The sequence below is a fragment of the Lactuca saligna genome, chromosome 3, assembly GCF_052625555.1.
Source record: "Lactuca saligna cultivar CGN05327 chromosome 3, ASM5262555v1, whole genome shotgun sequence".
NCBI lineage: Eukaryota > Viridiplantae > Streptophyta > Magnoliopsida > Asterales > Asteraceae > Lactuca > Lactuca saligna.
In genome coordinates this window covers 7,521,058-7,547,535 of record NC_136419.1, presented here as the reverse complement: position 1 = coordinate 7,547,535, position 26,478 = coordinate 7,521,058, and the positions used below count along the sequence as shown (strand labels likewise).

The 26,478-nt window shown below is 36.5% G+C and overlaps 2 protein-coding genes across 3 annotated transcripts; one reads left to right on the top strand and one right to left on the bottom strand.

The window, feature by feature from the left end:
- Positions 1-2,613: 2,613 nt before the first annotated feature.
- Positions 2,614-9,140, top strand: LOC145034373 (mitogen-activated protein kinase kinase kinase YODA-like). 2 transcript variants are annotated; one of them, XM_078982766.1, is made up of 13 exons: positions 2,614-2,778; positions 4,645-4,902; positions 4,996-5,678; positions 5,759-6,499; positions 6,584-6,671; positions 6,762-6,824; positions 6,924-7,084; positions 7,172-7,247; positions 7,333-7,392; positions 7,477-7,587; positions 7,684-7,905; positions 7,999-8,069; positions 8,171-9,140. In XM_078982766.1, the coding sequence occupies exons 3-13, from the start codon at positions 5,212-5,214 to the stop codon at positions 8,682-8,684; spliced, it is 2,574 nt and encodes an 857-aa protein (XP_078838892.1). In that variant the 5' UTR covers positions 2,614-2,778; positions 4,645-4,902; positions 4,996-5,211; the 3' UTR covers positions 8,685-9,140. The 2 variants fall into 2 exon arrangements, with proteins under 2 accessions (XP_078838892.1, XP_078838891.1); XM_078982765.1 differs by lacking the exon at positions 4,645-4,902.
- On the bottom strand, positions 9,087-11,499 carry LOC145034374 (short-chain dehydrogenase TIC 32, chloroplastic-like). The gene is made up of 8 exons (XM_078982767.1): positions 11,344-11,499; positions 10,742-10,973; positions 10,574-10,653; positions 10,103-10,253; positions 9,940-10,018; positions 9,618-9,702; positions 9,476-9,522; positions 9,087-9,399 (listed from the first exon to the last, which is right to left on the bottom strand). Exons 1-8 carry the CDS (start codon positions 11,447-11,449, stop codon positions 9,238-9,240), a joined length of 942 nt encoding a protein of 313 aa, XP_078838893.1. The 5' UTR covers positions 11,450-11,499; the 3' UTR covers positions 9,087-9,237.
- Positions 11,500-26,478: the final 14,979 nt, after the last annotated feature.

Sequence of the window (26,478 nt, the reverse complement as noted above, 5' to 3'; positions counted from 1 at the left end):
CTGTGTAACACTTGTGTTCCCATGTATTTTCAATTTTAGCTTAAAATATAAAAGTTTGCATTTTTGGTCCTTACGCAGTGCGTATTCCATGGGTACGCCTAGATTAACTCATTAAAAGGTGGTGGAGCTCCTTTGAGTACGCATGGCGTACCCATGCAGATCCCGAATCCTAATTTTTAGGGTTTGGACCCTATTTAATGGACATTAAGCCCTTGAGGCCTCCCTTATCTTCAGCCTCCATTCCTCATTTCTGTCATATCGAAACCCTAACATTATAAAGCTTGTTTTGGACCTTTAAAGTGTTCTTGGAGAATTGTGGAAGAAGGAGAAGCATACCATTGAGGATTATTGGGCTTGGATCTTGTAGATCCAAAGTTTCCTTCACATTTTCAATCTTTTGGAGGTATAAAGCTCTCACAATTATGATTCTTTTGTAAATATATTGGTTAGTTTGGAGATTTGCATGATTTTGGTCCCATAGGTTTGGTTATTATGAGGAAAAACTACTCCAGAGCTTACAATTAACAATTCTTGGTGTTTCTGAGGTTCTTATGTCATAAAAATTAGATATTGAGGGTTGTATTTCCTCCGATGCATGAAGTGTTGGTCATTTTGTGAAGTTATGGACCTAGGGTTTGATTTTGGGCTCTATTAAGCCATGCAAAAGCTTGAAGTTGTCAGTTTTATCAGTTAAGACCTTCCCACGATTTAGATATGTGAATAAGACGTTTGGGATTTAGGTATTAAGAGGTTAAAAGTGATTTTAGACAATAGAGGGTTATGCAGGGCATAACCTCTGTGTACGCATGGCATAACGGGTTGGCCCCGTGTACCTTTTATGCGGACATCGAGTACGCATGGTGTAATGCAGGGGTACGCATTGCATACTCCTGTAGTCCATTTAGTCAATTTTTGGTCCTTGGGCCATTTTTAGTTGGGTCAATTATAGGAATGGTAAAATGGTCTTTTACCCTTAGTAAGAGAGAATATGATTTGTACCTTTAATTATGGGTTATTACCCTAAATAGTAATTAGGGTTGGTTTGGATGTGTGCAGTGTGAGGAGCCTTTGTAGCAGTAGTGCATGTATGATTCGGATATCGTTAGTTTGAGGTAAGTCTCTTCACTGTACTTATTGGTCGAAGACAACAATACCGGTCCACTAGATTATGTTGTAGGATGATAGTTGTTTTTGTGACACTTACTGACATGACTGTATGTGCTTGTTGTCTTCGTTACTCTTGCTAATATGATTGTATGCTTAGATGTTGGGGTGAAATAGACCCGTACCGATTGAAAAATACCGAGGGAGTCGGAAGGGACTCAGAGAGTTGGTAGGGACTCAGGGAGTTGAAAGCGACTCAGGGGTGAAATAGACTCGTTACAACTTTAGGCTGATATGTATATATGGTATGTGGTATTTTGAGGAACTCACTAAGCTTGGTGCTTACAGTTTATGTTTAAATGTTTTTCAGGTACTTCCGGTTCAAAAGGGAAGGGTCCGTCATGATCGCATCGCATCCACCAATGTTTAGGATTTTATGATTTTGAGATTATACTCTGATAACTATTTTTCCACATTGTCATACTTTGATGGTTTGAAATGAATAGTTGATGGTTTTGGTTGACTTAAAAATAAAAATAAAATTTAGTTAGTATTTTGGGGATGTTACATTATGGATGTGTTGGCGAAGAAATGGGCTGAGAATCTTCGTTATCACAATATTGATTTGCTTGATTGTGTGTTACCATCATTTATTTTTCAGAGTATCCCACAGATGGCGACAATGATGCGAAGTTGATCTTTGGGGATGCTCTGTTAGTGTAACCTAATGGTGAGATGGAGATCTGAATCACAACAACATATAATATGTCATTCGTGCTCTTGGAGTATCCCACAAATGGCGACAATGATGTGAAGTTGATCTTTGGGGATGCTCTGTTAGTGTAACCTAATGTTGAGATGGAAATCTGAATCACAACAACATATAATATGTCATTCGTGCTCCTGTCCCGAGAGAATGCTCCCAGAGTTAAGTTAGTCTTCGATGAAGATAAGTGTATGAGTATACCGACAAAATGAAGAGAGTAAGATCCCTTTATCGTTAGTGGCATGTGGCCTTTTATAGTGAGGTGCTTGACGGTAATGTTGATTGGTGAATCGTATATTTGTCTCATGTCCGAATTGTGATTGACTTAACAAAAGTAGTGGTAGTGGTGTGCGCACTACCACTAGAGATTGTAGGTGATCTTTTGTCACCTGGCGACTTGATCGTGAATGTTAAAGGCTTAGGCCTTCCGTCTAGCAATGATCTGGCGTCAGCTCTTCTTATTTGGTTAAGTATTTTATCAGGTTTTCATCTATGTTTTTAGGGGCAACCTTGATGTTGCGTTTTAGTAAGATGGTAACTCGATGTTGGGTGTGTCTCAATTTTATCTTTTGGTATGTATGTGATTTTAAACTTTATACTTTAATGAAAGGGGAGGAGGGAGGAGGGAGGAGAGAGTAAGATGTGTAATTTAGAAAAGCATAATGGAGTTGACTGTGGTTTATACGAAGAAAATATAATAACCCTGCTAGACCAACCTACTGTTTAGTGTTTACTCTCAGAGAAAAAAATGAGGGTTAAATAATAAATTACACAAAATCTCTCTCAAATTAGTTTCTCTATCCTCTCTGTTGTGCTGCTTCTTTTATTCAGCGTCTCTTCGGTAACTGACACACTTCTCTGCAAGAAAGCTGTAAATTTCCCGCCGGCTTCCGGCACTTTCCTCTCCGGTAAGTCTTTCATTTTAACGCCGTAACCGCTACGTTAAAGAGCTCGATGTTGGGCTATTTATGTTTTGATGAATTTGAGATACATATATAGATGAAGCGCAAAACCCCGCCATTTGTTTTGTTCAATCGATTGTTAGTTTAGGGTTCTTCTCAAATTTAGGTTGTTTCCATTAGTTTACTGCTTCCCGTTAAGTTTGATATTTTCAGGTGGTTTTCTACAAAATTGTTTCATTTTCCATACACCCTTTAGGTATTCGTTTATGGGCATGCGTGGAATTTTGTTACTTGGGATTCTTGATGATGGAGATTTTTCATGGGTTTTGTAGATTGTGATATTTATATCCGGGCGTATACAAGAATTAATGGTTTTGATGATAATGCTTATTGTTTTTATTCACGAGATTCGTGTACGTGTTTAGATGGTGGATTTTTGAGAATCAGATCTATCTGAATGTTGAGTTGGATTACTGGTTGCGTATATAGTATAGGTAAAGCGGGATTCTTGAACGCTCTTTTGGTCATCAACAATTTATGGTAGCAACAAGCAAATGTGTTAGAGATATGAAATCTTATTAAATCCAGCTGTGATCATGTTTTCCTTTTTGCTTCATTTCATGACCAATTGCCATTTATTTGATTGAAGTGGTCCAAAATTCTTGGATTGCATATGCTTATTAGGTGTGTGGCTACCTGGATTAATGATTAGCCATAAAAACATTGATTTATGAATTTAGGGTTAGTAGTAAGCAGCAATCCAATGTAAGTTGAAGATGTTAGTCTTAGGTCAGAAGGGGCTTATTTAAGTTAAGAACTTAAGATATGTAAAAGGTTTGAAGTTGTTGGCAAATGTGCTTCTCATAAACTACTGTTTTATTGATGCTGGGGAGGGGAGGAGGTGGTGGGATGCTAAGGGCTTGTAAACTTGTTATTTTATGCTTTAGTCAAGGTTTAGATTATACAAAGTCAAACTAATGCAAGATTTAAAACGTTTATATTATTGTACCTGTAATTGAGATAAATGTTTATAAATCGTTAGTGCCAAATTATTAGAATATGGTATGTGGTCTTGTAATCCATTCTAGTTCTCTATTCCTTCTCTACAAGTGAAACAGTTTTCCTTTTAATCAATTTTAAAGTAAACATATCCTATATGACGATTGAAAGTCAAAATCGATCTCCATTCCTAAGCTCAAAGGAGTATTGATATTTTAATTATTAATTTTGCACTTTCTACATTTACTGAATCTTAGTGTAAGGAATTAAGAATATGAAATATTAATGAGATGCCCATACCCCATAGAAGGAACATCATAAAATGCAACATGTTGGTGTATGAATTAGTAATTACCATAACTTTCTAAACAACGTTGGTCATACCACATTGTCTACACTTCCAAATCTATAGGTGATCACTCCTTTTTCTTAAAAAGAATTATAATTTATAGGAGAGATTTAATAGAGACTCGGGTTTTATAAGGCGTAAAATGGTCATTTGGGTTTGGGGACCCTCTCAATGAAATCCACATTTGGCGTTTTTTTTATGGAAGAATTTATTTTCTTGTGTATCCTAGCGAATGATAGTTTTATTTTATCGAATTTCATCAAATAACACGGATATCTTGAAACCACAAAAAGAAAATTCTTCTTTTCTCCAAATGTTCCATTTTTTTTTTTCTATCAATTTTGTAGCTCAAATTGAGTGACTAGATACAATGTAGAATTGATGAATTTCATTTTGTCATTTTTGTTTCAAACTAGATACAATGTAGAATTGATGTGTTTCATTTTGTCATTTCTTTTTCTCAAACTAAAATGATTTATACCTTGCCTCCATGTCCTATGATGGCAACACTTGGCAAAATTTAGGAAAATAGGAAAAGGAAGAAATATGTATGCCTACGTGCATCTTGCAAGGTTAACTGGTGGCATGCAATCCTTGAGGTTTTAGAAAATAAGCAGACACGGGGCAATGTACTTCACACGTGTAACTTGCAATTCTAAAAATGGACATTTTGTTATAACAAAAGAGTATCCAACAACAAGCTTCTTATCTCAAACTAGTTAGAGAAGCAATGCAAGAAGAGAAAGTTTGAGTAGCGCACGTTTCTAGCTTGACTTTTAGGGGTAGGTGGTTTGTTATAAGTTGAGTAAATTCGTATGTGTAGATGTAGATTGTTGTTCATCTTCTCGAATTTAATACACAATTCTTAAATGCAGTTTACGGAGCACCGGTCTTTCGATTTATTGCTATTTATTTCATGATTACGGAAGCAGAGGCACAAGTTTTCCTATTTAGTCATGTTGATGCTTGGCAAAAATGTCAAAGGGAATTGTTACCAATTCTCATTTCTGATCTAGGGATTGCAGAATCAATTGTGATCTTCAAATCAAGCACAATTGATACTACAGTCTTCACTACTCAATTCAGCAATCATGTCTCCATGGTGGAACAAATCTTCATCTGAAGAAGTAAAGAAGAAGTCAAACAGTGGGGGTATTTTCGGAACGATTCAGAGAAAGCTGAAAAGCCCATCTGAATCAAAACACAAACAAAAGGGATCTAATTCCCGTGTGGGTTCTCCATCAACACTAGTGGCTCGATCCCAAAGTTTTGCAGAAAGACCTCTTCCCCACCCACTCCCACTTCCTGATGTTCATCCCACTGCTGATTCAGGAAAAAGGGCATCAAGAAAATCTGGAATTGGGAAAGGCTCCTCGTTGACACCTCATAAACCTAGTCGTTCCCAAAATGCCCCTGGTCATGTGGATGTTGAAGGTGATTTGGCAACTGATTCGGTTTTTACCGATAGCTCAAGTGACAGTGATGATCCCTCTGATTCACGGCTTCTAAGCCCTCAGGTATCCGACTATGAAAAGACTTACACAAACAGTCCTTCCAGGTGAGTTTTCTTAATTGGTATTAAATTAATTACTTTCCCTTTTTATCTTTAAAGATCTAACATTTACCCTCTCTTTGAAGTGCGGTTTGCAAGATCCAAAATCATCACATTGCAACACAAAAGAAAAGGGAGAAATTGAAGCCGGTGAACACAACCACGTGTCCGCACAACCAAACGGTGCCCACGTCACCAAAGCGGCGACCTTTAAGTCGCCACATGGCGAAATTACAGATTCCTCAATCCGGTGCTTTCTTTAGTGCTCCAGACAGTTCTATGTCCAGCCCATCTAGAAGTCCAATGAGGGTATTTGGGCCTGACCCGACTCTGACATCTGGTTTATGGGCCGGAAGGCCCTATGCGGATGCGGGTTTTCTTGGGTCGGGTCAGTGCTCTAGTCCCGGGTCGAGTCATAACTCGGTTGGTGGAGACATGTCTATGACTCAGTTATTCTGGCAACATAGTCGATGCAGCCCTGAATGCTCACCTTTACCTAGTCCTAGGATGACTAGCCCTGGTCCTAGCTCAAGAATACAAAGTGGGTCTGTCACCCCATCACATCCAAGAGCATGTGGGTTGAACATGGTGGACCCATTTGCAAACTGGCCTGATGATGCGGTTAGTGGAAGACAACAAAGTCACAGACTACCCCTTCCACCTTTAACAATCTCCAACAATTGTCCTTATTCAACCGGAACCACCCCAACAGTTCCAAGAAGTCCAGGTAGAGCAGCAGATCTTTTGGCTGGCCATGCTTCACGTTGGAAGAAAGGAAGGTTGCTTGGTAGAGGCACCTTTGGACATGTTTATCTTGGTTTCAACAGGTTTGTATATTTAATGCTTGCTTTTACAAATATAAAAACTAGTTTTTAAAACTCTTTTGACTTCTCTGATTCTCTAAACTGTAGTGAGAGTGGGGAAATGTGTGCAATGAAGGAGGTGATTTTATTTGCAGATGATGCAAAGTCAAAGGAAAGTGCCCAACAGCTGGGGCAAGTAAGTCTTTTTGGTGGTTCCCATAATCTCTTGTTGACAGACGTTCTTTATCTCCCAACAATCTAACATTTGTTGTTTGATGTTTGACAGGAAATCGCACTATTAAGTCGCTTGAGACATCCAAACATCGTACAATACTATGGATCTGAGACAGTAAGAGAACCATTTACTTCCTTCTTGGCTCATATTTTTCTTAATGATATATGTTTTAAGGTTTTTAAAGATTCTTGGTTTGTGTAAAAAACTTACTAGGTGGATGACAAGCTTTATATTTACTTGGAGTATGTCTCGGGTGGTTCCATTCATAAGCTTCTCCAGGAGTATGGTCAGTTGGGTGAATTAGCTATCCGGAGTTACACTCATCAAATTTTGTCAGGACTCGAGTATTTGCACGCTAAGCATACAGTCCACAGGTGAGTTTAGTTTTGGTCACACACTCTTTATTATTATTTTTATTATTATTATAATCTTCTAAAAGACTTTGTATTGTCTTTTCCTAGGGATATTAAAGGAGCAAATATACTGGTAGACCCTAACGGACGTGTAAAATTGGCCGATTTTGGGATGGCAAAGCATGTAAGACACACACACACACACATATAAATCTTATAATAACCACCTGTCTTTTGGTGTCTTGAGTTTTGACTTGATTGTTTCACAGATTTCAGGGCCTTCATGCCCGTTATCCTTCAAGGGAAGCCCATACTGGATGGCACCCGAGGTGAGCATACCTTCCAAGCTCATTTATTTTTTTAAATGATTAAAATATTCTGTAGTTATATTAATATGAATTCAACTGTTTCAGGTTATCAACAATAATTCAAACGGTTGCAATCTTGCTGTGGATATATGGAGTCTCGGGTGCACAGTGCTAGAAATGGCTACAACTAAACCTCCTTGGAGTCAGTATGAAGGGGTTAGTAGAAATGGTTACAAAATATTATATGCATTTTTATCTGTAATCTTGGTTGGTTCACATGACATGAGCTTACGATTTACTTTCTTGTCAAAGGTGGCTGCTTTGTTTAAGGTTGGAAACAGCAAAGAGCTTCCATCAATCCCTGAACATCTTTCCGATGAAGGCAAAGATTTTATCTTGCAATGCTTACAGAGGAACCCATCACACCGCCCTACTGCTGCACAGCTTCTAGAACACCCTTTTGTTATAAATATTGCTTCATCTGAACGATTGATACTGGATCCAGGCCCAATTACAAACGCAGTCAGATTTCTGGTATGTTTTTTTTTTCCCCATTTTTTCTAACTGTTTAAATTTGACCCATTTGACCAAAAATAATAGTAGTAATTCCTTCTTCCATGGTTGTAGGGCATTGGATATGGTTGTGAAGGAGTTTCTGTTGTTCACTCTCGAGGACAAAAATCTAGTCCTGGATTCAGGTCTATCTAGTTCCAGTTCCATTGCATTTTTTTTATTCTTAATACATGTGATGTGATGTGATATTTTTTCATGGTTCTGATGCATTGATGCTGATTTGCAGTAACATATCATGCCCGGTTTCTCATTTGGGCAGCCCACTTTTGCATCAAAGATGTGTTCAAAATATGAATGGAAGACTATCCCCATCTCCAATATCGAGCCCGCGAACCATCTCTGGTTCATCCACTCCTCTAAATGGAGCAGGTGGTGCCATTCCTTTCTACCACCACCAGGTCCAGAAACAGCAGCCAAGTGTGTTGTACACTCCTGAGTTCACAGGTTTGGGCTTGAGTTCACGCTCTCCCACTAGATCTTTTGGACCTCCTCCTGTTACTGGATCGTATTATCATGACTCGAGGCCCGATATGTTTCGTGCAATGCCTCAAGGGTCTCCCTTCTTTCAGGAGATAGTTCCTTCTGATAACGATTTTCTTGGGAACCAAAAAGAAAGATACAGCGGGCAGTCGGTGCTTGTCAACCGTGTTTCCGAGCAGCTTCTCAGAGATCATGTCAGGCAGAATCCAGTCCTTGACCTCACCCCTCCTTCACCGGTGGTTAGTCGAAGAAGGAGTTGACCACCATCGACTACAAGAACATACTATGAATAACATCTATATATATATATATCTATATTTATCTTTCTCTCTCTCTTTTTTTTTTTTTTTTTTTTTTTTTTTTTTTTTTTTTTTAAATGCACATGATCCCTTTTGGAAGCTGAAATGGAAGGAGGGATGCAGATGGATGGGTTCTGAAACTCCAGCATTTAACAGTGGTTCGTGGTGGATATGTAAAGAAGTGTACACCTCATACTATGAGAAAGAGAAGGGATTCATGGGCTTGTTTTCAGGGGTTTTACTTTTACTGCCGTACAGGAAGAAGAAGGATAGGTGTTAAAGAGTCTTTAGATTTTGTTGAAAAGTTTGTGCTTCCGTGGTTTAAACTAGAGTTAGGATATGAAAAATAGTTACTTAACCATCTTATGTGCAACATCAAAAGCTTTATCAATGAGAATGTTCTTTTTTTTTTGGTCTTATCAGCTTAATGATCTTTGGTTGTCTACTGTCTGTTTTATACAATAAAGCAATCAATTTTGTTGAAAATATACACATGAAGTGAACTAGTATATGATTATGGAGCCACCATGCCCAGGCTAAAATCCCAGAGTTTCTTGGCAAATTCTGAATCTTTGGCAAGAGAACTCGGCTTTGCTTTGTTACTGTCTACAAAATACTCGCCACTAACCCCTTTGACTTGCGGGTGTAATGCCACATAGCATGTGGTTGCTGCCCCCTGAAAATGATAAGGATCAAAACTGAGTCATTCTTTATTTAAGGTAATTCAGAGACGTAAATTTAATGAATCCAACCTGTGGGATAGTTTTGAGGAAGTATTTCCCAACCCAATCAACGACACCTGGCTCATAAGATCAAAAAAGATCAAAAAACCAAAATGTAACAAACACTCAAGTAGAGATTTTTAATAATGATAAAAAGAGCTCTGAGTTTTACCCTCAAGAAAGCTGTGATGACGTAGAAGACTGGTTGCAATGCCACCAGGATGCAGCGAGTTTGCAGTCAACTCCACCTTTTCTTCCTGATTTTTAACAATTATGCAAAAATCATAAACATCAAGGAGAAAAACCATGCCCCTAGTGTTTGGTCCCACTCAAAGAGGTGGCATAGGGACTCACTCTGGATCTCTAGTCTGATCAAAACTCAAAAGACATGGATATCCTTGAGGTCCAAGAAAATAGCTTGTCGAGTCCTAACATGCAACTAAAACAGAGCTAATGATTTAAGGTAATTTTATTACAAGTAAAAATAAAATTACCTTAAATTGCCTTGATAGCTCGTTAGCGTGCAGTATGTTGGCCAGCTTTGACTGTCCATAGGCGTATATGGGGCTGTAACTGAACCATGCATAGAACAACATTCATTAATGAACTCAAAGCACAAAACAATAATATGATCTGGAATGAGCTTCCCTTGTGTACCTTGACTCATCGTTTATTTTGTCAAAGTAAATTCCTTTGTATGCAAATCGATGACCCTCGGATGATACGTTCACTATTCTTCCTTCTTTTTCATGTTCACGTGAAGTTTTCTTCATGGTATCCAGTAAAAGATTCGTCAAAAGAAAATGACCTGTAAAAAGACGATACCTTAATGAAGTGTTTGGTTCGTGGATTCCAGTGGAATTGGAATTCAAGATTCCATTCCCCGGTGTGTTTGGGTGTCAAATGAAGGTAATACTTCAATTCCGTAGGAATCCTTAGATTTCATCAATGGGATTCACCATTCCTTCCAAGCTTGGAAGGAATTCAATTGCGGTGCTTTACTTATTTAACTAAAAGACCAAAATATCCCATTATACATAAAAGAATATTAAGTTGGTTTATTTTGTTTCTTGGCTACCACGTGACAGATTACAATTCCTTCAGCCAAACATTGTGATAATCACATACCTAAATGATTGGTTGCAAATTGTAGTTCAATCTTGTCTTTTGAAAGCGTGAATGGAGGAGCCATAACCCCTGCATTGTTACTTTTTGACAACAAATCTTGTAATTTTGATAAAGAAAATATCCAAAAATGGAAAGGTAAAACGACACCAAAATAGATATTTCTCGTACATGAGAATGTTTAAAGGAAGGCCCAATGAACAATACTCGGCTGCAAATTTCCTTACAGATGCTAGAGAGCTGAGGTCTAACTCTATCACATCAACTCTAGCATCAGGTGTCTCCATAAGTATTGTCTCTTTAACTGTTCTACCGGCTTCTGTATTTCTTACCCCCATCACCACATGTACACCGTGCATAGCAAGGACCCGTGCTGTCTCTGTGCCTATACCACTTGAAGCTCCTGAATGCACACATGAACATCCATCAACACATGAACATGGAGTGAAACGGGCCCAATTTCATATCCAACAAAAAAAAAAGAGACCATCATCAATAGCAAAAATCAGAGCATATTGATCAAACACCCGAAGTTACTTATATACTGATATCAGGATCAAGATTTAGTGATCCAAGTACAACAAGTTAAACCCATCTTTCTGTACCCCCAAATCACAAGTTCTTGAAGTTCTGTTTTGTTAACTGTTATTCAGTTATGTGCAGTGGATCGAACCCTTAAAAACCCAGCAAAGATATCAGAAGGCGAAACAATTCAAGAAAAAAGGATCAAGAATCCTAATTAGAAGCAGAGGGTTGAAGATGCGCGCTTTTACCGGTAACAATGGCGGTGAGACCAGTTCCATCGATTCCTTTGGTAACATCTTCAGCTGTTGAAGAAGCTCCAAACCCTGATTCCCCTTTTCTTCCAAAAATCCACATTCTCTAAGCTTTCTGCTCCAGATGATTAATTTTAATTATCAGCTTAAGTTTAGCATTATGTAATGGGTCAACCATTTGAATCCAAAGTCATAAGATTAGATTTAATTACAAAAATAATCAGAACAGGTAAGAGAATAAAGTTAATTACAAAAGATCACATATTTTATAAAACTTGCGAATTTCACCGATTAGTTTTTTGCTAATTTGCTAATGTTATAATTCTTAAGTTTTAAAAAAAGATAATGTCTTGAAAGGGTAACGAACTTTCGATTTTGTTTACATTTAGTCACTAAACTTTTTTTCGTTATCTATTTGCCATTGAACTATTGAAACTGTTCACATTTTACCCTTATGACCGGCTGTTACCGGTCATAAGGGTAAAATGTAAACAGTTTCAATAGTTTAGTGGCAAATAAATAACGAAAAAAAGTTTAGTGACTAAATGTGAACAAAATCGAAAGTTCGTATCCCTCTAAAAAATTCAATGATTAAATGTGAACAAACTTCCTATTGTATTATGTTTTAGCAAATTACATATTTTTATTTAGTTATAGCAATATTTGTTGAAGAAGAAATCTATGAAATAAAAAAACAAAATGTAACATCCAGATTTTCAGGTATCATAATTTAAGTAATTTTCTTTTGAGTTAAGAAGAGCGACTCAACGAGTTAACGCCTCAACTCGTCGAGTAAGGTCGCGACTGATGACTCGGATTAATGAATGGACTCGACGAGTCGGTGAGGCGACTCGACGAGTCCACGCTGTTGGCAGAAACCCTAAATCTTTGGGCCCGAGCCATATTTAAAGGCACTTATGGCCTTCAATTGCGACTACCTTTCCCATAAGTGAGAACCCTAGCGAGGTTTGAGTGTGTAGAGTGAGAGGAAGAGCTATCTTGAGCTTTTTGGTGTGATAGATCTGTACCCTTCTAGGTCCAGAGAGCCGAGAATATGAAGCTTTAGTAGAGTAAACATTGGGGTTCGAAGTTAGGAAGCATTTATGGGATTTTTATGGTATATATAGTTACTTTCATCTTACATAGATATGAAGTATTTTATATAAATTACGTGCTATGTGTGCATATTATTTGAATACTTGCTGTCTATGCTGGATGAACGATTTTATACATGTTTTAAAAGATTAAAATGGTATATTTATTTTATATCTACAAATATGTTGCGGATGAAACATGGGTAGATGAAATAATTGGTGTGTGATGAAATAAAATGATGACAGATAGGTGATGATAGAAAGGTGATGATAATCAGGTAAATAGACGATGATGAATATGTGATGTAGGATAAAAGGAGATACCATAACCTTAACCGGCAATGTGGCGATGTAGTCATCTACCCGAGTATAGATGGCAATCACGGACTATTCTAGACAACCCAGTGGAAACACCAGCAGGCCCATAACCTGTAGGTGATGAATTACGAGTTCAGGCGATGTTATAGCTACGTATTCATGTGATGATACTCTAACTCCTTACTATTAATTACGAGTTCAGACGATGTTGTAACTACATATTTATGGGATGTCACAAATTCCGCATGCCAAACCAATGGTCATAATTCACATCAGTGAGAATGGTTCATTTTTTTGTACAACCAAAATCAGATTGGAAATTTTGATTTTTTATTTTGGAAAATATCAAATCATTGGTTTTTTATTTCAGTTTTGGTTTTTTGTTTTTTTTAAATATATTTTCAGGGTTTTATTTATTTATTTATTTAATTTTTATTTCGTAGATTTCTTCATCAACAAATGTTGCTACAATTTAACAAAAATAAATAATTTGCTAAAACATAATACAAGAGGAAGTTTGTTCACATTTAGTCATTGAACTTTTTAGAGGGAAACGAACTTTCGATTTTGTTCATATTTAGTCACTAAACTTTTTTTCGTTATCTATTTGCCACTAAACTATTGAAACTGTTCACATTTCACCCTTATGACCGGCTGTTACCGGTCATAAGGGTAAAATGTGAACAGTTTCAATAGTTCAATGGCAAATAGATAACGAAAAAAAGTTTAGTGATTAAATGTGACAAAAGTCGAAAGTTCGTTACCCTTTCACATCATTATCCCTTAAAAAAATGTCAGGATTTTACTTTTTGGTTGATTAGATTATTAGGTGTGGGCTTACCAACCAAAGTGTCAAGATCATCATCTTAGTTATAATTTGGTATTATAACACTAAAAATGTAAATCAACAACACCAAATAAAATGGATAATTAGGGCTGACAATTCTTGATACAACACGTAACACGACCCGCGACACAACACGAAATAAATGGGTTTGGGTTGAGTTTTTCAACCCGCCAACCCGTTTATTAAACGGGTCATATATGGGTTTCTCAAAAAATAAACGGGTTGACCCGCCAACCCGTTTATATTCTTAATAAAAAAATTATTATATTTTTAAATGTATTTATGTATCAAGTATTAATATTTAATAACTATTATATAATATATACCATTTATTCATAGATCATTTGATTGTTTTGACATTATTACTCGTGGTGGATGGTCTAAGGTCATAAGTCGTAACTTATAAGGCTAAGTTTGTAACATGTTTCTATGAATGCTTTTAATTTTCATCTGGATGTTTAAGACTTAAATATCTAAAATTTGAACCCACGAACCCAAATCTGACCCATGAACCCGCCAACTTGTGAACCCGTATAAATAAATGGGTTGGTGGGTCATATATGAGTTTATGTTCCAAACCCGCCAACCCGTGACCCGCCAACCCGTGATCTGTATAGTTAAATGGGTCGTGTTTGGGTTGGCATATTTTGACCCGCCAACCCGCGACACGTCAACCTGAACACGACACGATTGCCAGGCTTAATCTACATTAATATACTGCTATAACAATAACATGTTAACAACGTTACGATAGTTGTATATTTTCAGATGCGAAATAACTATATCCTGGTTATTATAACTATCTATGTTGATACTAATATACTATCATATAGACATAATATTAACATATATACAATGACTAGCATGCGTTTTCCCCCGAAATATCAGAAAGTGGGGCCGTGAAACTCACCTTAGTAACGTGATTTTATGTAATCTAAGCAGAAACGGTCAACGTGCGAGATCGTCGGGGCTCGGGATGCAAGAGGGCTTCAGCAAATGAGAGAGGAGAAAGGAGATCAGGTTTAAGAATGATTGGGTTCGATCTTGCTATTTATAGTAAGATTTTATGACACTCACATCGTGAGTGTCTTAAGGCTCACGTCGTGAATCTGCCTGGTTCACTCCGTAGACTTGCCATTTGCGTCCCTAGCTTCGGAAGGTGGCCATGACTCCTCACGTCGTGAGTGTCATAAAGCTCACGTCGTGAATTTGGATCCTATCCTCTCGCAGCTTCTAGATTCCAAATTATGACAGAATGACTCCTCACGTCGTGAGTGTCATAAAACTCACGTCGTGAATTTAGGTGCTGTTTGATTTTCTGAAGCAAAAATTCATGAAGTCTACGGACCACCTCTGCAACCCTCTGCAGTAGAAGAGGTGGACCAAACGGCTGCAGACTATAACAAGAAGCGTGTTTGTTTTTTTAACATCTGCATACTGCTGCAGATATTAAAAAATTAAAATAAACTAATTTTATAAACCGAAAACAGCTTTTTAATACGTAAAATTTAATAATGTATAACATTTCGGTAAAAATTAATGATATTTCAGTAAAAAAGAATGATATTTCAACAAAAAATAAAGATATTTTCAGTAAAAAATAATGATATTTCATCAACAAATTATCATTATTGAATATAAAAAAAATGAAAAATAAATTCAATAAGAATAAACGAAAAAAAAGGGAAAAAATGTGAAATAAAATTTTAATAACATATAATCAAAATTTTAGTAATAAAAAAAGAAGAAGAAGAGGTTGGAAGAGGTTGGAAGAGGCAGTACAAGTGATGCGCCAAACAGAGCACGCGCAGAGGTTTTTTGACTCAAAAGACTTCTAAAAAACAAACAGCTGCGAGATGAAAAGTGTTGCGCGTGTGCGGCGCCGCGCAGCAGTAAGAGGTTTGAAGAGGTTTTTTCCAAAAAACAAACAGCACCTTAGTTAGTGTAGGGTTTTTAAAAGCTAAATCTTCGGAAGGCCATAACTTTTGCATACGAACTCCGTTTTTGACGTTCTTTATATGCACGCGTAGGTATTTACGAGTAATACAACTCTATTTTAGACTTAAATAGCTAATTCTAAGTATATTTTAAATTTCTCTTATTATAGAGATTTATAGTGTTCGGTTTATCATAACTTCTTCATGCGAAGTCAGATTCAGACGTTCTCTATATTTTTGGAATCGTATGGACATATACTTTAAGTTGTATCATAAAGAAAGTTCATATTTGTATTAGAATTTATCATGAACTACATAACATTCTTACCACATTACTAGGTTAACATAATCACATTACTGTTGGGTTATGAGCATTCTAACACTCCTAAGTGTACATGCAACCCTAAATACCTTGGATCTATGTTTTCTCTATTATACATACAAATATGAACATCCAAGGTATTATCCTAATCTAACATACAAAACTATCAATATAACAAGATAGAATACATACCTCTTTGATGTAGAATGTCTTCATGAAGCTTGAGTGCCTAGTGCCCCAAGTGTGACACCTCAAATGGTTCACACAACACCAAATACACTTGGAATAACTTGAGAGAATTCTACACTTCATGAAATCGGCTAGCCCTCTCTAGAATAATACTAGTGGCCGATTTTGATCAAGAATAAGATGTTTATATAGTTATACAATTAGGGTAAACCCTAATTGTCATGACTTTCCATTTCCTTGGATCCATGGGTTCAAATACACCATGGAGCATCCATGGAGCATCATATGGGTTTTGGCCCAACTAGATAATCCATGGAGCATTAGCCCACTATATAAGTATGGATGATTTGCACAATCAACCCATATATTTAATTAGTCTTCTTTTGATCACTTAATTAATCCTAGATTAATTCTTGATCAATACTAATTAAATAATCTCATTATTCTTATTATTAATATACTAGAACTTATAATATATTAATAACCATAAGTGTCTTATTTCTCTCATTATAGTCTATCCAAGTGCATGATGCCATGCAACCCAAATGGACCATGCCAGGTCGGGTCAAGTCTTACCAATTATAGTTATGGACTTAGACATTAATCCAACAGTCTCCCACTTGGATAAGTCTAAAACTATTATTGCGTATGACTTCAGGAACCAACTAGCAATCGTAGCTCTCAAAAGCTTCTGTCGAACTCTGACCTTGTAGATGAACTCTGACCTTTGTTAATGACTTGTCCATTAGATAAGGGATCATATATTCCTCCATTCTAGATATCATATGGACTGAGACATGGATTATAATCATTCTCTCTGTCCATTTGTTGTTTCCCGATTTCCGATTTATGACAACTGACTAATTGAACAAATCAAATCAGTCCTGGCCCGGCCGAGCACTTCCATTTGTCATCATCAAATCATCGAGGGGCCCACAGATATCGCTTTTATCCCGAAGGTAAAAGGAATGGATAAACTTCGACTCATATGGCTTGTTCTACTACTTGTTGAATCATACACAAAGGCACGTTTTATAGCACCGAGTTACCAAATGCGGTTTCGTGCAATCAATGTACTATCAACTCATAGTAACAACTCATATCTCTAGGTTTGAAGAATATAAGATATTATCGTCTCATGATCACTCATGATAAAATCCATGAAGTGATTTCAATGAGCGCGGGTTGAATCCAATACTCAGAACTTATGAGCACTCATGAGTGTTGTAGCCCTTTGTCCAACACCTTAGACCTCTACAAGCCAACCCATGACAATCTTAGTTCATATCTACTTGCAACATATGACCGATTGTGGATGGTTTGAATAACTTAGTCATTCTGGAAGAATAACCTAGTTTATTCGGGAAGTCAAAACATGCAAAGTGAAACACAATAATAATTGAATCCAATATGGTATCAAAACCTATGAACATAAATAAAAGACCTTTTATTTATCACCATATGATTACACATTATTCATTGTATACTGTTTCAGCTATCAACTTTAGTCTTGAATTTAAAACAATAGTTGTCCCATGCTCCAAGCATGTACACCATGTTTTCTAAACACTTGTCATGCCATACACCAAGTATGCATACTATGTTTGTCTATGATCTTTACTTTGTGAACTAGATCAATTGAACATAACTTCAATGATTCTCTTTTCACACTCTCAAATCCTTACTGTAAATGCAAGAATTCCAAATTCATGCCATTTACTGAAATCTGTTAGATTCTAAACTTATATGCATTGATCCTCTTCTAACGATTATGCACAAATTCACAAAGACTTGGAAACAATCATTACAGAGTATTCCAAAGGAGATCAACTCCTTGGAAACATCCTTCTTGCATTAAGTTTCCTTAATCTTACACAGATTGAAATTTCTGACTTTGAAACATTTCCGGATTCATTTTGACTATCACTTCTGAACAAGAGTTGCCTCCTTACAGATTATGTCAATATGGTCCTTCCAAAATTATCACTATACTTCCAATTGTCCTTGAGCAACCAATATTTGGTAAACCTTAGATTGTCCTCGACAATTGTTTAATCCTTTTAGTCATATCCAGTTCTAAACCTTTTCCCTTCTTAATGCCCCAGGCATTTGGAAACTTTTAGAAAGGATGAATATAGCACATGTAATCGATCCTATATCCGAAGCATATGGGACACGATTCATGATGTCTCACATAAAGACTAAACCAGTCTTTTGCTATAACATTTCCATTTCTATTTGCCAAGTTCTCATAATTCAGATTATGAAAAGGGATGCCGTAATCATAATCGAATTTAAGAACGCAAATAATGGACCCATATATAGAATTTCCTTATGTTGAGCCATTCCAACATGAAATTCATATATATTTCCTTGACTAAATGATTAAAACCTCACGATCTAAGCTTATAGATTTGAGATGAAGTATAATTTCCTCTCCCTTAATTATAGCAAAACAACTCTTTCCCAATTGAAACCTTTGGTTTCTATAATTAACATTGCTAACTTGCAATACTTATCATAATTATCATGCTCCCACTAACATGATGATTATTAGCATAACACTTATGCTCCTACTAGCTTTGACATGTACTCAGAAATCAACTGACTTTCTTACCAAAGTTCAGATTTCTAATACCAGATTGTTTTGATAAAACTTTATCAAAAACATACACCTTCCCTTAGATAGCACACTTGTGTGTCTAAACAATTATGAAGAGGGATGCCGTAATCATAATGGTTAGACCTTTTTGCCACTTCTCACAAGTCCAGGTTAGTGTGTCGGTAAACCACACACGCTCCACTAACGACTTTGAGAATGCAAATATCACAATTGCTATCTAGCTAAAATCTACTTAGTGAAAGTGTTTCCTCACCATCATTTTCATGAATCGGAGAGAAACCTTATGACACTTAGATTTAATGATGTATGTGTTCTTATCTATGTGAATTATCAAAACCATAGTCACAAGACAAAGATAATGACAAATCCAAACTCATATGACTGAACTCAATCTTAATTTCTTGCCACCTGGCAGCTTAAGGGCCTGCCATTGCTTCCAAGTTGTTGTGCAACCAATTGAGAACTCTAAGAACTCATATACAAAGCCAACTTTAATTGGAATAGGCACAAAATATGTCAACACGATAGGTTATAAACCTTAAGTCGTGTGCTAGAGAAGAACTCTAGGTTCTATTCTTGATTAGTTCTTGAGACTTTCAAGACCTTTAAGACTCCCACTGTCATCTTGACCTATAAGACTCCCTTGTCAAATATCCACGAGATAGTGTGGATTCTAATCAAGACAAACACCTCACACAATTGGCCTAAGTTGGTCTTTGTTTTATCCAAAACATCACAACTTACCAATTTCAAATGTACAAGAGTAGAAAACTTTTACTCTTACATTTGACAAGTGTTTTAAACCTTCTTTAAGACATGTCACCCAAATTACAATCTTGGAGTATGACTCTAAGACTTGTATTGGAACGAAGTATGACCCATCTTCTTGATTTAACCACTTCAACAATTCAAGTTCCTCTTCTTTCCTTAGAGAACTAATTTTGATATGGTTTCTTAATCATTAAGATGATCACAAAACTGATACTAAAGTACTCTCCCATCTCTTCAGATTTGAGAAACTTTTATCATTCTGCCTAATTTGATTCTTCTTATTCACTCTGTCATACATTGGAGCCTTTTCCAATGTCTCAGAATTACACTTAAGCTTGTAAGTATAATCATATTTACTGAGCTTTAGTAAACTATGACGAATAGTTTTATCAATCTTTTGTGGTGGACTTGACCAGTGCACAAGAATGTATACTCGATCCCTTAGTCCTTCACTTGACTCACACATCCATGTGAACAAGTAATTAGTCTTAATTTTCCAATACTTGAAATTTCTCATTCATCATGCTATACAACTTGCATGATTCCAAGTTCCGGTCCAATTGAAACTTGGGTGATGAGAATCTTTCCTTATTCGGTAAATCTAGACATTACCACAAATGAAAGAATCAATTTCATATTTCCACTCTTGCTCTTAATGGAATCATATAAGAACAATATTTCCTCAAATGCCATTGTAAGGATATTTTAAAATAAATAAAATCAAAAATTTTCTTTTATTTTAAAACTATGCGGAAAAACTTATCCTTACAATCCATATGAAACCTTGTTGTTATCTATTCCTAAGCAATATCTCATAACTCCTAAGAAGTAGCTCAAGAATCCGATCTTCAAACTACGTGATAGAAATCCATCTATGCGATCATATTCAACATATTCTTTCTTTAAGTTTCTTCACTTTTCTTTGATTCTTAAAACATTACCGTGTGACCTAGTCACATCATGTATCAGGAATCTCAGAATAGAAACTTAACAGAGTTAGATAGTGGACTTTACCTGAAGTAGAGTCAAACTTATTGACATTAACATCCTTAGGTAAATTTTGCAGCTTCGCAACCAATGGCCCTTTCTTTGGCAATATAAACATATGGACCCTTTGATAATGGTACACGGGACTATCACAGACTTAGATTTTTCTCTTTACCATTTGGTCAACCGAGTTGACTATGGCCGATCCCTTTTCATTGGGAAGAGAATGCTTTTCTGGATTTCCTGTGTCACTATTGTCAATGTCCATCAAGTTTTAAGGAAGTTGATCTGAACCAATAGATAAGATCATTAAGGGTCTTATCATAGTCTGTTTCATAGGTGTCCCAAAGGAACTCACTATGTGACTTAGAAAGTGATTGAACCACCAACTTTCTTAAGACTTTGACACCCAACTCTCCCGGCTTGTCAATATGTGACTACATCTCCAAGATGTGACCACACCAAGACCTTTACTTGCCAATAGGGCTCGAGTGACTTTAAACTTTTAAAGAACTTGTGGGGTAGGGAGAATAATTGGAGGAGGTGACAGAAGTATGATTTCCATGGGACATCATCTTCATTTAGGAAAGCTTGTTTCAAGAGATTTGGGAAGATCATAAATGTCTAAACCATACATCTTTTGGGAGATATTCAAGATAGTTGATATTAAAGTCCTTAATATAACACCCAATATGAAATATTAAGGCTAGGACCCATCAAACTATTTTATAACTTAGAAGAGGTATGCCGTAATCCAAGCTATAAAACAATTTGAAGGTAGGTGAATGACGATTCACCAATTTCCACCAAGATAAACGAAATGTATTATTAGGTTTTAAGTGGTTTTGAAACTCCTAGATCTTTTGAGATTCATTGAACTGTTCAATGGCATGTTTCAATCTCGAGTGTGCCCTTCAGGTTTTGTGACTGGGATGCCGAGGATCACAAAACAAGGTGTGAAGTAACCACGCAAATTACTGGGTACCCTTAAGTGTTTACCCCTTAATCGATGTGCCGGTTAACCACACACGCTCCATCGATACTATGATAAACATTAAGTTACCCTTTGCCTACCTTGTTAAATACGAGTTAGTGTGCCGGTTAACCACACACGCTCCACTAACCGACTTAAACAAAGTGCAAAGTGTAATTTCATGGATTAGCACCTTATTCACATTTTCCTAAGTAACTAAGATTGGGTATTTATAAGAGTTTAGTTACTTAGTATTTATCATTAATACTTTTAATGAAGGGAGAATTATAGTCCTGTCAAACCCGTTCGGCTAACGACCCTCCACCAGTCAAGCAAGCGGTGGGTGAGAGTGGACACCCATTAAGTTGCCATTTTATAGGCAACAACCTTATACCCACCTTATAGACCGGCTTCGTGAATGAGGCGTACTAGCGGTAAGACCGACTTTACTCTTATACATATATATATTATTAACTTATAATATTATAAAGTATAAGGGTTGAATTTTAACTTTTAAAATTCTAAGGGCTAACTTGGAATTAAAGTATTCATAAGAGAAAACTTTACAAATTCCAAAACTTGAGGGCAAGTTTTGAAACTATTCAAAACTAATTAATTCCATAACTTATGTATTTAAAGTAGTTTTAATCCAAAAACTCTTCAAGTTCCATAATTTGAGGACAAATTATGGAAGACTTTAAACTAATAAAGAATTAACTTTTCTTTATTTTTATAACTTATGGAATTAATTAAGGTTACATTATTTATTTTTTATTTATTTATTTAATGAAGAGACTCTTGGTCCTCCATAAGTTGAGGACAAATTATGGAGTCATAACTCCAATTAATTAAAACTAGACTCTTCATTTTTTGTAACCTTTGCCAATTTTATGAGTTTTATGAGTCTTTAATGTGACTCTTCATGTAACTTGAGGAAAAGTTACACAAACACATTTTATACTCAACTCTTAGATTAAAATGGATTGAAAACAACTATTTCAATTAACTTTTCTATTAATCTAAGCAACTCATAAGAACAAGATAATTCAAATCAAACTTTTTCATGTAATTAGTCTAACCTTTAAACTAATACAAAACATGAATCTATTGACAATTATCTTTGAAAATGGATTAGCATGAACATTACCACATTAAAAAAAACAAGTTTATAAGTTCAAAAACAACTTAGGGTAATGTTCCTAGTCCATTTCTAGCCAAAAACCTCGAAAATATGCTGTATGGGGTCCAACTCGTCGAGTGCATGAACATAACTCGGCGAGTTGGATGCATTTTGCCTTGGACTCGTCGAGTCTCTTCATGGACTCGGCGAGTCTGCTGGGCTGACAGCACCAATTTCGATTTTTCAGCTTCTATTGCAAGTATAACAAGAAAACAAGCCTAGGCTCTGATACCACTGTTGGGTTATGATCATTCTAACACTCCTAAGTGTACATGCAACCCTAAATACCTTTGATCTATGTTTTCTCTATTATACATACAAATATGAACATCCAAGGTATTATCCTAATCTAACATACAAAACTATCAATATAACAAGATAAAATACATACCTCTTTGATGTAGAATGTCTTCATGAAGCTTGAGTGCCTAGTGCCCCAAGTTTGACACCTCAAATGGTTCACACAACACCAAATACACTTGGAATAACTTGAGAGAATTCTACACTTCATGAAATCGGCTAGCCCTCTCTAGAATAATACTAGTGGCCGATTTTGATCAAGAATAAGATGTTTATATAGTTATACAATTAGGGTAAACCCTAATTGTCATGACTTTCCATTTCCTTGGATCCATGGGTTCAAATACACCATGGAGCATCCATGGAGCATCATATGGGTTTTGGCCCAACTAGATAATCCATGGAGCATTAGCCCACTATATAAGTATGGATGATTTGCACAATCAACCCATATATTTAATTAGTCTTCTTTTGATCACTTAATTAATCCTAGATTAATTCTTGATCAATACTAATTAAATAATCTCATTATTCTTATTATTAATATACTAGAACTTATAATATATTAATAACCATAAGTGTCTTATTTCTCTCATTATAGTCTATCCAAGTGCATGATGCCATGCAACCCAAATGGACCATGCCGGGTCGGGTCAAGTCTTACCAATTATAGTTATGGACTTAGACATTAATCCAACAATTACATGATTGGCATAATCACATATGATTGTCTATTGACCTATTTTGACTAGTGTTACATTCTCCCCTGTTAGAACAACTTCGTCCCGAAATTTATCCTGTGGATAGGGTTTTGTCAAACAGTTGGGGGTATTTTTCTTTCATCTGATCTTCACGTTCCCAAGTAAATTCAGGTCCTCGCAAAGAGTTCCATCGAACTTTCACAATGGGAATACGACTTTGCTTTAATCTTTTGACTTCTCGATCCATGATATGGACAGGTTCTTTTACAAAGTTGAGTTTGGTATTGACTTGTATCTCGTTGAGAGTACCACAAGAGTGTCATCGGATAGACATATTTTGAGATTTGATACGTGAAAAACATCGTGTACATTACTTAGCTCTTGAGGAAACTTGAGTTGGTATGCGACATAACCAAATCTTGCTAGAATTTCAAAAGGTCCTATATACCAGGGGTTTAGTTTGCCTCGCTTACCAAATCGAATTACACCTTTCCAAGGAGAGGCCTTCAACATTACTTTATCTCCAACTTGGAATTCTAAAGGCTTACGTCTTACGTCAGCATAGCTCTTTTGACGATCACGTGCAACCTTTAATCGATCCTTAATTTGCACGATCTTTTCAGTTGTATCATGGATTATTTCTGGTCCAGTACGTAAGGTATCACCTGTATGTTCTCTGGCCATCTGCGTATCTCCAACTTCTGCCGAACATACTGGGGAACGACATTTTCGTCCATAAAGAGCCTCAAACAGTGCAACCTTGATGCTGGTGTGATGACTATTGTTGTAGAAAAACTCAATTAACGGTAAATGAGTATCCCACACATTTCCAAAGTCTATTACACAGGCTCAGAGCATATCTTCTAAAGTCTGAATGGTTCTCTCACTCTGACCATCAGTCTATGGATGGTAAGCTGTACTTATGTCTAGACGTGTTCCTAAGGATTTTTGTAGAGATTGTCAAAATCGTGAAGTGAATCTACTATCTCAGTCCGAAATAATAGATCTTGGAACTCCATGCAATCTAACAATTTCCTTAAGATAAACTCTAGTCAGCTTGTCCATCTTGTTGTTCTCCTTAATTGGTAAGAAATGGGCAGACTTAGTCAATCTATCGACTATTACCTAAATAGTGTCGAACCCACTAGGAGTTTTGGGTAACTTAGTGATGAAGTCCATTGAAATCTGCTCCCATTTCCATTCCGGTATTTCCGGTTGTTGAAGTAAACCTGAAGGCTTTTGATGTTCTGCCTTTACTCTAGAACACGTCAAACATTTGCTCACATAAGCAACAATTTCTACCTTCATGTTTGGCCACCAATAATGTACTTTTAAATCCAAGTACATTTTGTCAGAGCCTGGATGCACGTAATATCTGGACTTGTGGGCTTCTTCTAAGACCAAGTCCCTGATTCCACCGAACTTAGGCATCCAAATTCGATTCATAAAGTGTCGCGTTCCGTCATCTTTTTGTATAAGTTGCTTTTCCATTCCTCCCAAAGCTTCGTTCTTGATGTTTTCTTCTTTTAGAGCCTCAAGTTGAGCTTCTCTAATTTGTGCGGTACAGTTAGAATGGATAGTTATAGTTAATGCTCGTACCCGCCGGGGTTTATTATATTCTTTCCGGCTCAAGACATCTGCTACCACGTTTGCCTTTCCAGGATGATAACGAATCTCACATTCGTAATCATTCAACAATTCGACCCATCTTCGTTGTCTCATATTAAGATCTTTTTGGTCGAAGATGTGCTGGAGACTCTTGTGGTCGGTAAAAATAGTACACTTAGTACCGTATAGGTAATGTCTCGAGATTTTTAGTGCAAAAACTACAGCTCCCAATTCAAGATCATGGGTAGTGTAATCATTCTCATGCACCTTAAGTTGTCGTGATGCATAGGCGATAACTTTTCCTCTTTGCATCAACACACATCCCAATCCTTGATTTGATGCGTCACAGTATACAATGAAATCTTCTGTCCCCTCTGTAAGGGATAGGATTGGTGCACTACACAACATTTGCTTCAGTTTCTGAAAAGCAGCTTCTTGTTTGTCTTCCCAGTTGAACTTTGTATCCTTTTGGGTTAGTGTTGTAAGTGGATTGGCTATTTTGGAGAAATTCTCTATGAATCTGCGGTAATAGCCAACAAGTCCTAGGAATTGACGCACCTCTGTTGGCGTCTTTGGTGTGTTCCAATTCCTAATTGCCTCAACTTTGGATGGGTCAACATGAATTCCTTCATTGCTAACTACATGACCTAAAAATTGTACTTCTCTAATCCAAAACTCGCATTTGGAGAATTTAGCGTACAACTTTTCTTTTCTTAGTAGCTCCAAGTTTAATTGTTGATCATTTAATACATGAGTACTAAATACTCTAGTTATTATTCACAGTGTAAAACATAATAGACGACATAATGATTACTATTACATATGCTTCATATTATTACCGGTGGTTACATCAGTTTATTTAGGTTTATAAGAGAAAAGTTTCTATAAACGTTGCAAAATTTGCAAGGTTTTCTACATCCTCGCTATAAACTTTCCTCTTTTTTGCTTTAACTAGTCTGATTTTCTCTATTTACATAACCACTAGTTGTAGCTTATCTACCAAAAACCCAAGTGATGACCCAGCACATCAGTGACATTAACCACTTGCTCTTCAAGTGCTTGAGTTCTCTGCTCAAGACCTCATGTGCGCTCCTCGTTTCTCATGGTTTGATTGTATAGCTCTAACTTTGCAATCCTTGCATCGTGAGTAATCATATCGTTATAAGCAAAATTTATACGATGATGGACATCCATCACCGATTCCTGATCTCGTGTCCTTTATCCTTCTAGCCTTCGCACTCTTCTAGAGAGATGAGTAGCCCTCCCTTCAACAATTTCCATC

Coding starts and splice junctions, on each gene's coding strand:
- LOC145034373 (XM_078982765.1), top strand. CDS start 5,212: ATGTCTCCATGGTGGAACAAATCTTCATCTGAAGAAGTAAAGAAGAAG. Junction 7,393..7,476: donor CATACTGGATGGCACCCGAG/GTGAGCATACCT, acceptor CAACTGTTTCAG/GTTATCAACAATAATTCAAA. Junction 8,070..8,170: donor AAATCTAGTCCTGGATTCAG/GTCTATCTAGTT, acceptor GCTGATTTGCAG/TAACATATCATGCCCGGTTT.
- LOC145034374 (XM_078982767.1), bottom strand. CDS start 11,449: ATGTGGATTTTTGGAAGAAAAGGGGAATCAGGGTTTGGAGCTTCTTCA. Junction 10,974..11,343: donor TCTCACCGCCATTGTTACCG/GTAAAAGCGCGC, acceptor GTGTGCATTCAG/GAGCTTCAAGTGGTATAGGC. Junction 9,400..9,475: donor TCCTCAAAACTATCCCACAG/GTTGGATTCATT, acceptor TATCATTTTCAG/GGGGCAGCAACCACATGCTA.